Source organism: Silurus meridionalis, chromosome 6 (assembly GCF_014805685.1).
Source record: "Silurus meridionalis isolate SWU-2019-XX chromosome 6, ASM1480568v1, whole genome shotgun sequence".
NCBI classification, from domain to species: Eukaryota; Metazoa; Chordata; class Actinopteri; order Siluriformes; family Siluridae; genus Silurus; species Silurus meridionalis.
In genome coordinates, this window is record NC_060889.1 from 19,008,297 (window position 1) to 19,022,715 (window position 14,419).

General features: G+C 39.2%; 1 protein-coding gene across 3 annotated transcripts in view; it reads left to right on the top strand.

Annotated features, from left to right (window-relative positions):
• The window catches only part of sema4f (sema domain, immunoglobulin domain (Ig), transmembrane domain (TM) and short cytoplasmic domain, (semaphorin) 4F), a 51,416-nt gene that overhangs the window by 16,643 nt on the left and 20,354 nt on the right, over positions 1-14,419 (top strand). Inside the window, exon 2 of one of the 3 annotated variants that reach the window (XM_046851568.1) lies at positions 10,427-10,435. The exons of 1 other annotated variant lie outside the window; for it this stretch is intronic. In XM_046851568.1, the coding sequence (XP_046707524.1) occupies positions 10,427-10,435 (9 nt within the window). Of the gene's footprint in view, positions 1-8,902; positions 9,067-10,426; positions 10,436-14,419 lie in introns of those variants that run through there. One more of the 3 variants, XM_046851570.1, reaches the window with a different exon arrangement.

Genomic DNA, 14,419 nt, shown 5'->3' on the forward strand with positions numbered 1-14,419 from the left:
TTAACTATAGTTTTTTGTGTCTTAGAACAATCAATTATTAACTGCTCCTATAAGCTACATACAATAACTTTAGTGAGCCGTGAAGTGGCTCAACCGCTACCGTTCTCTAAGACCTTCGTCATCAACATCATCATCATCTGAGCGTGAACATGACTCTGCAGGAAGAGTGCATCCAGCTGGAAACAAGCCATCTTACTCTTTCAGATCTCTCTCTCTCTCTTTTGTCCTTTCTCGCCATGACCGTTCAGTATAATTGCATCACAGTCCTTTGCAGCTTTATAACATTAGGCATTTATTGGAACTGATGTGAAATTTCATTTCCCTCAGCTGAAGAATTAACCCCTCATCCGTACTGACATCCCAAACGGGAAAACATCATGGAAAAATACAGCATATTTCAAAACAATCCCATACACTTCTTTTCTTTTTTTTGCCATTGTTTTATAAACCACTTTTTGCCTGTAAATACTGTACCAGTGATCATGTTTGCAAGCAAATGGAATGATTTCGACCACTGAATTCGAAAGAACTGTCTACTATGAACTCTGTCGAAAATCTCCATTTACATGTACTGTACATGTAATCCGAGCCAAAGTTACCATAGCAACGAAACGCATGATAATCCCGTCAGAGGGCAAGCAGCCATGTTAGAAGTGTGTGTGTGTGCCTGAGAGCAAACCATCCTCCAGGTGCCCTTATGAAACGTTACTTAAATGCGATATGTATGTTAAACTTTTCAACACATGACTAGTATCATAGCTGATTGACTTATTTTCCTATTGAACACAAGAATAATCCTAGAGAAGAACCTAGAGAGATTTTCGATTCCCATGTTCTTTAGTTGGATTACAACTCTTTCATTCCCACTAAGGTGTCATTCCAATGATTATATGTTAATAATATTAGTGCATTATAAATCCACAATGCGTGTGATGCCAAAGCCACCTGGTTGAATGGTTCTTTAAAAATCTACCATTTAAGGCATTTTTTATTTAATTTTATTTATTTTATTATTTTTTCAACACTGTTTGTGTGAAGTAGGCTGTGCTATTCAAGACTCTAAGGACCTGTGCTATTGTGAGCTGTGTATAATAAAAATGGGCTTTTTCACACAAATAACAATTGCATGCTGGCTGGAGTCGCTGTTATTTACAGATGCAGAGCTAATCAGCAGAAACCATGGCGAGAGTCTCATCAAAGGTTGGCGTTTATTTCATTTTGAAAGCAGCACGAATGACGTTTTTGTAACGAATTAAGAAAGCGAATCCCACAAAGCTTTGATAAATGCTTAATAACCACAGCTTGGTCAAAACACAGTCCACACCTCAGCTCTCTTAGTTCCTCGGACAAAATGTTTGTTTTGTTTTTATGTGGTTGTGTAGTTCATTCTCCATCTGCTGCCCTCAGTTACATTCATAGCTCTTTAAACTATAATGGAGAAAAAAACAGACACCTCTTCCTCTATATGTATATATAAAACCTAACTCTGGACTTTGTTTCAGATTTCAGAGGGGATTAGCACCACGCCTCTTAACCGCTCACCCACTACTGTAAAACCAGACACACACACCTTTCATGTCGGGATAGCAGTGTGCGCGAACAGTGTCGTTAGCATGTGCTTAATGCCTAGTATGTAGTAGGTCAGCGAGTAAAGGAATGTGAATGAACAGGAAAGATGATGACGGCACGTTTTCTTTTCACCCCGATGCTTTTTGTGCACGTGCGCACACACACACACACACGCACACCTCGAAAGCTGCACCGCGTGCCGTGTATGCATAAGCAATGCTATTTTGAAAGCTTGCTGCAGTTATTATATGATCCAAACCCAAAGCCTCTTGCTGTTAACTTTAGCTCTAACATTAAACATGACTATTGGTAAACCTGAAAACGAAGCTCGGATACAAACACGCACATGTACACACAGAGCATTAACACATGATCTGTGTCTTGTCTTTCCTGTAGTGTGACATACCCACACTTTGCTATATGATGACATGCATAAAGTATAGCAATGGCTGTGAAAACAGCCATGCTTGGCAAAGATTTGGGTGCACGGACAATTGCAAAAAATAAATAAATAAAAAAAGCCGCACACCCACACACACACATACGAGCCCATCTGCACCTAGCAATTTTTTTTTTTACCATTATAAATTTACCGGAACCATTTCTCTACACTCTCCTTCACTGTGCGTTATGAATTATTTATGTCAGCTGATTAGTGTGTGTGTGTGTGTGTGTGTGTGTGTGTGTGTGTGTGTGTGTGTGTGTGTGTGTGTGTGGAGAGATGTCCTGGGCCAGTATCCAGTTGGCAGAGCCAGAGTACATGTCTCAGTCTGACATCCTTGTTTAATATTAGGTCATCAGTCCTGAGGGGAAATCTGCTCTGTGTCTTTATGTGTGAGCACCTTTGGGAACATTAAAAGGTGCGTGTGTGTGTGTGTGTGTATGTGTGTGTGTGTGTGTGTGTGTGTGTATGTATGTATGATATATATATATATATATGTGTATGTGTGTTGCTTGAAGGTATGCCAACTTTCATTCCTAAAAGAATCTTATTATATGACCTCCCCACCAATCAGACCCAGTCGAAGCTGGCTACAGAGGAAGCTCGCAGGTCTTTCGCTCTGTCACCGCTTGGGCGTTTCGCATCTCTTCCCCCGTTGCACTAAGTGGCTGTTCGTTCTTGGAGGCTGTGTCCTGGCCTCTGCTGTGCTGTCAGCCGCAGACTCCTCTCCATCTGGCTACACGGCAAGAGCGAGCTCGTGCAAACAGAGAGTGCTCGAACTTCCTGACACAACCCTGTCTGAACTTTCCACTTCATTTAGATCTAAATATTTAAACAAATAATAGCTCACACTTTCCCCCCTCACCGTATATATATATATATATATATATATATATATATATATATATATATATATATATATATATATATATATATATATATAATTAGTGTCGCTTCTCGGCCTGTTGCCTTTAATGCATTTCATTTGTCACCGCTTTGCCGAAATAAATACACAGCTGTCTCGTTACGACGAAGAGATATTCAGACACAACTAACTAACCTCGCTGTATGACCGCGCGTCTGGGTATCGTCTAGCGAGCGGAGAGTGTGAGAAGAGGCTTTTGTTCAGAGAGCGAGGGAAACGTAACCAGTCATCGTCTGTTCTTCTGAGAAGACAAGGAATACTGTCGATGGCTGTCTTAAGGGTCAAAACATGACACAAAAGACACAATTTCAGTGTTCAGTAGTGGAATTTCGAAGGACTGAATCTCTTATTAGTCCCGTGGTGACACTATAATCTGTTCTAACAACAGATTAACGAAAGAAAGAAAGAAGGATAACTGTCAGTCACTGGTGTACTAAGAGACATACATGTGTGTTAAAGGCTTCAGGTCATAGTGCAAAATCGTACATCCGGGCAACTGACTGGTCTGACCTGATTTGTGCCATGGTGTGTGTTTGTAGAGTGTGAACAGGGTTAAATCCTGTGAACTGATAAGATCCTTTTTAAAAACTAGCTAGTGGCTTTACCTTTTTTTGCTATTTCCGAATGTCTTTAATGATCACTCGTTTTGTTTCGTTTTTGACATATGACTTTATGACAGGGTGTCTAGAACTCAGGTAGTTTTCACTTCTATTAAGCTTCTATTCACTTAATGAGACATATGTTTTAAAAAAGTAGGATTGCATGGTATTTTTCCTCTTTATTTGTGATTCTTTAATCTCTATCACACATGCCTAATTAGTGTGTATTAGTGGATGGAGTAAAAATGGATTGCGAGGATTAAAGTGAGAGACTAAGATGTCTTAAGGAAGCATCTAATGACACAGATGTTCGTGTGTGTGTGTGTGTGTGTGTGTGTGTGTGTGTGTGTTCGTGCCCATTTGCACTTTGCTTCTACAAAGAAGCCTGTGTCTTCCTGCTCCTCAGGGATGTTTTCATTTTTGCAGCCCTGTGATAACACACCTGCACTTCATGTGACACTTTATAAACAATCCGTGATCATCAGCCTTGCTTTTTTTTTTTTTTTTTTGTTTGTTTTAGTAAGAAGTTGCCAAGTTGAAGAATAAAAGGTTAAATGGTCAAAAAATTTCCTTTACAGACCAGAATATTTGTTTTTATTTTACACAAATCAGGAACCAGTCAAAGGGATTCATAAAGAAATCTGTGCAAAGCAGCTGTTTAAAATTGTAAACTGCTTCGATTTGTGCATGTTTCAGCCCATTGTTTATTTTCATAGCTTTTTACCAGACTCTCTTTTCTTTTTTTTCTTTCTCTCTCTGGGACAATGAGCTGATGCCTCAGGAGCTGCATTCATCTGCACTTTTGCAGTCTTTCTCACATCTCCATCCATGTACCTTGCTGACCTCCAGTTTTTTAGTTCTCTCTCTCGCTTGCTAGTGCACACAGAAAACAAACTCCCTTTTGAAATGCTTGTGTGGTAAAAATACTTAACTATTTAAACCGTTTTTTACATTCTGTTTAAACATCTACAGACATTGACTGCAGCCTGACATTTGCTTTTAGGTGTCTCTGTCGGGGGTCCGATGGTTCTGGCTTTTCTAGCAGCGTGTATAAGGGCTGTGACGGGGCAAGCCGGTGTCAAAAAGCTAGCGCTGCCTGATAATCGCCTTCTGTTGCTTCGAGTCTTTTGCGAACGGTTGTACTCCAACACACCACAGACTAGTGCCGACAGCCGTTCCTGCATTCTGTGCTCCTTGGATTGAGAAAAGTTGTCAAAAGGTCCATATTTTGTGGAAAAAAAAACAGTATTCAGTAAAATCCCTTGTAAATTGGATGTCACTATAGCATCTAATAGCCAACAATCTTGAGCTGTAAATTTACGAGCTAACCCACCAGACAGCCAGGAAGTTGCCTGTTTACTATGATGTTTAGGTGTTTCTCTTGTTTCAGTTTTACTACCTGACTAGGCCAAAGTCCCACAGTCTACACCAGGGGTCACCAACAGGTGCTTTTCTATAAATAGCTCACCATAGCGCCACTTACCAGTGAGCTGCATAAACATTTTTTTTTTGCTTTTCTTTTTTAAATCACACTTGCATTGGTATAAAGTTATATAAAGTTATATACGTTTATATAAGTTATATAAATAAAGTTTTGCATATTGATATTGATCTGTTTCCTATGATGTTAAATCATTGTTGATAATTATTGTGAGAAATCATTACCATGATCAGTGTCTTCACATAGATGAAGATCATATATTAAAAGTATATAATAATAACATATAATTAAAGGCAAATTGAGCAAATTTATTTCAGAAGTGTGCATCAAACCGGTAGCCCTTCACTTTAATTGATACCCAAGAAGTAGCTCTCAGTTTCAAAAAAGTTTGGTGATCCCTGGTCTACACCGAACTATACGATACATCGGTGTGCTCTGTCTGCATCACATGTAAGCAAAGTTATTTGTGTGGCAAGCAGCTTTATACTCTTACTCTCACTCTCACTCACTCACTCTCTCTCTCTCTCTCTCTCTCTCTCTCTCTCTCTCTCTCTCTCTCTCTCTCTCTCTGTGTTTGTTTAACCACAAACTGTGTACATGTTCCGCTAATATGCAGATTTTTTTGTTTGCACGGATTTGTTGGCGTTTTTCTTAACAGCTGCATATTCCCGAAACTGAGAACATCATGCGTCATCCGTGTACACCTCAAATTCCCACTAGTAAGTGTTTCACTATAACCACAGCATCAAGAAATGTTTGACGATTATGTAGAGCTTCACATTTAAACATAGACCCCAAACATTTCAGATGTGAAAGTCAATAAGGAGGTTGTTTGCTAGACGTTTTATCTATTTGCTCGCCAGGCAACCTTGAGTAAAAAAAAATATATCCTGGAAATGAAATATGCTGCACCCAAGTTCCCAGTGGAGTGATTTGTCCAGCCCTAACAGCCCTAAGCATGTGATGTGTTTGGCTCTACCGGCACACAGTCTAGAGTGAAATAGTAAAAGAGGACTTTTAAAGGCACTGACACACCAAACCGTTTGTAAGCCAACTGATGCTTTGGACACTGCAGCTTCTGAGAAGTGGCACTAATCAGGTGATTGATACTGTGTTTTATATCCGATTGTAAAAGGATTCACTCTGGAGTGAAGATTTGAGCAGGGCTCATAATCTGCATGCAACACATCTCATGTTCACACTGATCGGTGATCTTTCTACTCACATGTACAGTGTTGTGTGCGATTTTGGACGCAGGTTCATACAGGATTTTTGGATTGAGCGCAAACTCCTTGTATGAATTCGAGTGTTGTTTGTTTGACCTTTGGTTGCCACCAGCTCTCATTTGGAGATGTTTTTTTCCCACTCGGTGCTGGATGCACGTGTTTTTGAAGAAGCACATGCTAACCTTCACCCTCACTGGTTGGTTGGTGTCGTATGATAGGCGAGAACTGACTGGTGGGTGGGAATTGGCAGGTGACCAAATTTGAGAAAAAGTGAAGGGGAAACAAGCAAGCAAAAAAAAAATTTTATCCACCAGCTTTTATTTAATCGTACACTACTTCCTGTTATGACAAAGGGTGACCTTTTTATCATGTTAATTTCTTTTCACATGAATTCTTTTATATTTTCTTTTCTCATGCTGTCTTGCCAAAAAGCTAGTTAAACAGACACCAGATTTAAAAAATGGTCAAAAGGTTGTTATTAATGTGTTTCCACGATATAGAGAGATTAGAACAAGATGCAGTCTGGTGTCATGCACATCCAGTGATTTAATATTAATGTCGGTTTCATTTCCTGTTTATAAATTCAAACCACACCGTGACCATCAAAACAGCTCTGACAATTTTTATGGGAGTGCAAAAGTGAGTAATTGCTTTATCCTAACTAAAGTTCTGTCATTTGGACACTAAAAATGTTCCTTTTTTATTTTAGCACAATGGTGTAATGCTTAATTTTTCCAGACACATGAATGCTTCATTTCAAACAGAACACAGTTTGAGATTTTTTCTTTTTTAAGAAATTTTTTTTTCTTCTTTCTTGAGTGACGCACTCTGCTCTTCCTCTCAACAAGCTCGTAACCCACAACACTTCTCCTCTCCAAGCTGCTAACTGTGCTGAATGGCTGCCACTAAAAGATTGTCTGAGAGCATTTTGAGACCTGCTTTTGCAGGGGCAATGCGACAAAAGTTTTCCTGACACAACTTCGCATTTTCAGAGTCCGGAACTAATAGCTAATCCCCTACCGATCCCAGCTGGTATTCCATAGCTTTTTTGTTTGGGAAATTGTGAATGACTTGATGAAGGACAGGGACGAGTGTCCCGGGAGGAAAGGCTTCCTGCCAGGAGAGGAGACGTTTGGGCATAATGGATCCTCTCAGAGCTGTAGGGGAAAAGGGTAGGGGGGGCAAGGGATGGTGAGATGAGAGGCATTGTGGAGTGGAGTGGAGTGTGGATACCTTCGTCTCAGAGAAGGAACTAGAGAGGGTGAAAGGATTGAAAGTGCTGAAAGGAATGACAATCAGAAAGACAGATGGAAAGATCTGACAGATTTTTTACTGGTTTTTGGGGCTTATTATACGGATCATCCCAAAAAAAAATTCTGGAAAATCATATTTAATGTTTCTCTCTTTATAACATAGCGCTCATGACTCCACTTTGGGTCACTTGGGATGTAGATGGCAATGCAGAAGATTTGATACCAACCATTATTATAGAGTTCTGTGTGTATAGATCACATTAATCTGCATAGAACTGATTTATTTATATATACAAATATGAATACATTTATATAAACACTTTGCTAAAGTATACTGAGCTCCTTGTAAGGCTTTATAAGACATTAGGCCACGCCCAGGTCACGCTAAATATGTATGCACAACTGATCCATTTTCTTCTTTTGCTCAGCTTCATTATTAATGACCTACTCGTTGTCAGATTTTCTGGGAACACATGTTTATGAAATTACTGAATCAGCCAATCAGCAGAATGCATAATATTATTCACATACATGATAAGAGCTTCAGTTATTGTTAATATATATTTTTCCCTGCACACCACAGTTGGACACCTTGGCTATTTGAGTTGCTGTAGCCTTAATGTCATTATTTTGCAGAATATAGCAAATAGACCTTATTCTCAGGATGTATCCTACAGGCCTTGCTTTGTCTTTATGTGGCAATATGCAATGGTTATAATGTTCAGATTATCAGTAAAGATATTTGCCTGTTATTTACTCATCCATGGAAAGAAAGCACAGAAAAAGAATGGGCTTCAAGGTCGTCGAACGATAGTGTTAAATGCATCCCTTTGGAGGATACAGTGCCTTGTTTTAGTTCATCTAATGATGCTTTCCAACATCAAATGCCACCGACTTTGTTAAGCTGCAGTGTAAGACACAAGAGTGTGGGCTTTTACACGCTGGGACACACCGCATCATTAAACGTGCGCCTGTGTGTGACCTCTGTGGTCCTCTGCGTACGTACGCGTTTAATATGTGTCGAAAATGACACAAGCTCACTTAGTGTGGTCAATGAAACTTCACTATAAAATATGATGCATTTCTGCAGTTTTATTCATCAGACACTAAATAATGCACTCGTGTCTTTTGTTTTCAGGGTTACTTGAGAATGAACGGTGTGTGTTTTTTTTTTTTTTGTTTGTGCCAAACACTTTGTCCAGTATTGTGCAACCTCCGAGATAAAGAACTAGCAGTAAATGATTCGACAAGGTTCACAGGTTAGAATCACACTCGAAACTAAACAGTATACTGTTAAGTGTGTCGTGCAGCTGAGAAACGCAGTGCAAATAGAGTGACACCAGTGGGATTTGCTGAAAGACTAAGACAAATAAGAGTTAAAGTGTTACATGTGAGGGAGTGCAGAGTTTAGAGAGACTTGTTATTTTCACAGATCTTTTAAAACCATAGTTTATATGCAAACGTTTGCTCATTTACACCTCTGTAAAACACACTCGGAAGCTTGTGTTGAGGGCTCAGTGTTCTATATGTGACGATGAACAGAGCAGCTGTGGAAGCGGACGGAGGGGTTTTTCGAGGATGGAAGGGAACGTCTTGTACAACACCCGAGGGGTGAGATTAGTTCATCAGTTACTGTTTTATGGTTTGGAACGATATATGCTTTAATGATCACACACATATGGATATTAAAAACTCAAGCACAGAGATTCATTCACACTCCCTCAAGCAGTATTTTCTTCTGTCCTACAACGTCTCGTAGTATTAAGGAGAAATACACTATGTCTATACCTGACAGAGAAATTCACACACCTTGTATGAGATGGACCGTGACTGGTGGTCAAATCTTAATCTCTCATCTCTCTCTTTCTTTTTTTTTTTTTGTCCCCTTGAATTCACATGGAAATATAGATTGTGAAATAAGGTTATTGGATTGATTGGTCTAGAGGTTGTACAGAATCCAGAGTCTGGAAAAAGAGGAACATAAACCAATTTTTTTTGCTACACACAGACACAGGCTACAAATGTGCTGCAGATGTGACTGCTTTTTTGGTAATATTTATTATTTTTTTAGGTGTTTGTGTGTGAGCGTGACTGTTGTTAGGACTGTCTGACTCGTCCACTAGGGTATTTATGATGTGCAACCTTAAACCTCAGCATAAGGTGTGCAGGCGGGTGTGTGTGTGTGTGTGTGTGTGTGTGTGTGTGTGTGTGTGTGTGTGTGTCAAACCTGATCTAAACAGGAACGTTCCAGGCAAAATAGGATGTCTGTTATTAGACTAAACATTTGAACTTCTTTTTATTGCTTTAAATGATTTTTTTTCTTTTTTTTTTTTTTTTTGGCCAAAATCATATTTTTCTACTTGAGTCATATTTTAAATGTCAGCTTTTAAGAATATATTTTACTAAACAATGTGAAAATGTTTTTAACTACCGTCTACTTTATACATTGGGTAAGAAGCCCGCCTAAAAATGATCAATAGTAAGTACATTCAGATGTTTACTGTGTAAACAAATTACATTATTGGACAGCGATAGGCAAAGGCCTATATATAAAATGCTGAATAAATTTAGGAAAGCCTGTAGTATTCACAACTAAATATAGTATCATATATCGGTCACAGTGTGACGGGTTTTCTCACACAGTGTACATGTATGTGGAAAAATACCAAATTTATGGAAGCTTCTGGGTTCCCAGTTCAATCCTAAACCCGAGTTACTTTATCCACATTGCTCCTATTTTCTTCCTGTATCCGAATCGGTTTCTCTGGTTTCCGATTCATCTGATTTGGTCGATTGGATAAATAGTTGAGGTTCGAATGAGTGTGCAAATGTGTATCCATGACCATGTGCTTACTGATGATGTGTGAACGAACAAATGAAGCAACAATGAAACGTTTGATTTGACTAATACCTTCTTCTTCTTCTTCTCTCTTCTCTTTCTCTTTTCTGCATGCTTCTTTCTGGAATCCAGACAACATGGGTAAGTGAGCATTCAAGTTGTGCGCATGATTTTATAGAACATTCTGCACGCATAAAGGGTTTTTTACTATACTTTCCTTATTTGAGCACTTTCAATCCTAGTAATGTAAAGGGCTGGGAAAAACCCCAGTGAGTCAGCGAGCGGTCTTAAAAGCTCAGCCGATCAATACTTGATCATTCACCAGGCACATTCATAAGAACTACAGGCATTAGTCAGGATAGAAATGACAAAAATATTCAGCTTGTGACTTCATTCTTGCGTCTCGGTTTCCTCTCCGAATGTCAGAAGTACTTGTTACACAGGTTTCCAGTGCACTGTTCTCTGGGAAAGCTATGTATACAAACACATTTGAAGCGAAGGACTAATTTACTGCATGCAACCTGTATGATCGACATGCTTCATTGATTTCTTCTGTGCATAAGTGCTTGCGTATCTTACTCAATCCTTCCTGATCCATTTCCTCCTTCTCGCCAGTAGCAGATAGCATTTCTGAGAGTGTAATGCACTGGAAAGTTCATAAGCTTGTAGTCTGTCAACCATGAGTCAGGGTCAGTGTGCATTTCCCAACCATCTCCGATACTTGTTTGGTGATAAACAGAGGACACGGGGTGGATCATTAATGGGAACCCAATTTGGAGATAATATGCTGTCTGTGATCAGAGAAGCTGAATGTAATATCTGACTGTTGATATTATCCGTATGCCAGCCAGACCATCTGACTGCCAGTAGGCATCAGACGTAAGAGAGAGGACAGAAGGAAGGAAAGGTGGGGGATGGGACAATATGATTGGGCCTTGATCCTGAAAATGAATCATTGCCACACAAGAAGGTCCATCTGCCATGTGTGTGTGTGTGTGTGTGTGTTTGGGTGTGTATCTCTGTGTGTGTGTGTGTGTGTGTGTGTGTGTGTGTGTGTGTGGGGGTTACTTATATAGAACGTCATCAGCTCAGATGGAACAGATGCAGGTAAATAATTTACACTGAGGGTGAGAATGACTAAACACCACTCAGACAAGGTGCGCTTTGTGCATTGCTTTCCCCTAATGACATCATAAGAAGGGAAAATGTTGCTAATGGCGTCTACCATATGTGGATGTGGTGTCTTCTGTATCATTAGGTCATACAAAAGGCATCAGTTCGCATAAAAATATCTCTATATTCCTCTCTGGACACCTCGCAATGTATCATGATTTCTCTACTTGGACTCAATAACTACAAACCCTATTGTTGAGTGTGGAAAGATGCCACCCAAAAATACACAGCTATAATTTGAACAGTTCTTTGGTTAATATGAAGTGCCATATTTAGTCGTTACTGTATTCCCAGCAATCATGAATAAATGATGAAAAACACCGATAGAGTGCTGTCATGTTATATGATAAGCACAATAAAAAGAGGAAGAATTTCAGTTTGAATAAAGTGTGCAATTTCTGTAACTTACAGTAAACTGTAACTGTAGGCAGTTATCCGGCGTACATTTATAGCCAACTCCTGAATTATTTGCATCATTTGTAAGACGGTTGTACGAAATTCATAATTTTGCCCCCTTTCCTCTTTGCATTTCTACATACTTTTACATACTTAAACAAAATATTTTCTTGAATACGATGATGTGAAAAAATATACTACACATATAAATGTATGCGAGTATCTGACCATCAAACCGTAGATGTGGTTCTTCTCCAGACTGTTACCACGAAGTCGGAAGCTTGCAATTGTATTTGTATGTAAGAATGTATTTGTATGCTGTGATATTACAATTTCCCTTCACTGAAACTAAAAGGCCCTAACTGGTTCCAGCATGGCAGTGTCCCTGTGCACAATGCTAACTCTGTGATTGCGTGATTTCCCAGGTTTTGTTTGGAAAAACTTGAGTGACCAGCACAGATTAACTCTAATGATGATTATGCCTCAGGCTTTCTCATCCAACTTCAATGCCTGACCTCACTAATCTCCCATAGTGACACTCCAATATATAAGGAAATGGAAAGCCTTCCCAAAAGAGTGGAGGTTATTATAACAGCAAACGGAAACGTTGCACAAGCACATATGTATTTAGAATGCAAAACAAATTGTCATTCTTTTAAAAAAGAAAAAACAGATTGCAAGCTTTAATATTCTCTTCCATTGGGAAAACCAAACCGCTTTAAACACAGCAGCTGTGTGTGTGTCGTAGCGAATAAAAGGTGAAAACTTGAATATTTAGCTGGCAGAAGATGCATGGTCATACTCCTAATACTTAATATTTAATTATATTAACTTGATTAATCATTTTTTTGGAAGAAAAAAGACCTGTTAATCAAGAAAAAGGCCTGTTTTGGTATAGAAAAAGGCCTGGTTTTGGGTTTATGCTCACGGTTACATATCTTGTCACATATTACTTGTCAGTGTTAAAAACCTAAGGCCATCTGTCAGGTTGTTGTTTTGTTATTTTTTTTTCTTTTTGGCTAAAGCTTTGATGACACTTGCCCAAAGCTCATTTTCTTCACACATGGATGGTGTGTTTAAAAGAAAACAAGATCCAAAGCTCGGAGGCAGAGAGCTGGAACTGACATATTCTGGCCCAAATATTGATACTACATACGCATGTAATAATAGATTTGTGAGATTGTGAACTCCTGGGTGTTGTTTTCCTTTGCTTTCACAGTTATCTTTCAGAAACCTTACAGCATCAGGTAAGATCTATTGGTTGCCTGTTGCACCATTTACCCGAAGGAGGACATCAAAAACTAGAAGAATGTGAAAAAAATCTCATGGGTGTTTTTTTTTTTAATGCTTGTGCTTCCACACTATCTTCTCAAAGCTGTCAAGTTGCATAAGTCAAGCATGATCGCAGTGCTCCATTTTAGGCACTTTAATCAAAACATTGTAGTCATGTCTGATCTGCTGAAAGGAGTTTTGTCTGAAACCTCTGGGCAGTCTGTCACAAAAGCTCACCAGTGATGGACTGCTGATTGAGTTCTAACTAAAACCCATTGACCCTAAAACTCTGAAGAACAATGAAATTCAGGATGACGTCCACATTCACCTTAAGTGTCTTACAAGAGTTCACTGATGCCCCATTGCCACTTTTTTGTTACAGTAATTTGAAGTTCCCTATAAACCTGCAGTGCTGCTTGCTTCATCTGTGTCAGGAAGGCATGCAAAAAGTAGTTTATACCGATAAAGCTAAAAAACAAGAATGTCAATGCTTATTACACTTTTGTTGATATAGTCTTCACGATTTAATAGATAGAAGACTGCCATTCATTTATTAAGCCTACTGTCATTAAACTGTTTTAATCATATCACATGTGGCGGTCTGCTGGGAATCTGTTTTAAGCCTGGGACAATCTAAACTGGAAAGAATGCGATGGTTTGATTATGCAAGGTTGTTTACGGATACGTGCTTTGTGTACAGCAGATCTAGTGCTGTCTATGAGATTAAAGAGAAACAACTGGGTCAGTTTAAAGCTTGCCTGGGAGATTCAGAAATTTTGTACCCCCTTTTCATTTCTCCCTTTGCCAGTGACCTAGTTACCATTTTTTCCCTAAAGGCAAGACTTGAGGCATTATGGGTATTATGCAAACAACAAGGGTTGATTATGTATATGTATATAAGTGCTCATGTCGAATAAGCTTTATAAATTCTTATATAATCTCTGTTGTAGTCCATATTCAAGTTGCACACGATTTAAAAGTTTCGAACAGGCTGAATTGGCATATAGGATAGCGTTTGTGCCTTACAGCTCCAGGGTTTGATCCTGAGCCCGGGTTAATTAGTTCAGTGTGTGTGTGATCTTCCAGTATAGGTTTCCTCCAGGTTCCCCTGTTTCCTCCAACCATGCAAAATGATGCCAGCAGGTGGATTGGCTAAGCTTAATTGCTCTGAGGTGTGAATAAGTGTGTGAATGTGTGGGCACAATGTTTGGCATTTAGACTGGTGTTCTATCCAGGACGTAATCCTGCCTCATGCCAAATGTTCTGGGACGGAGATGCGCTCCA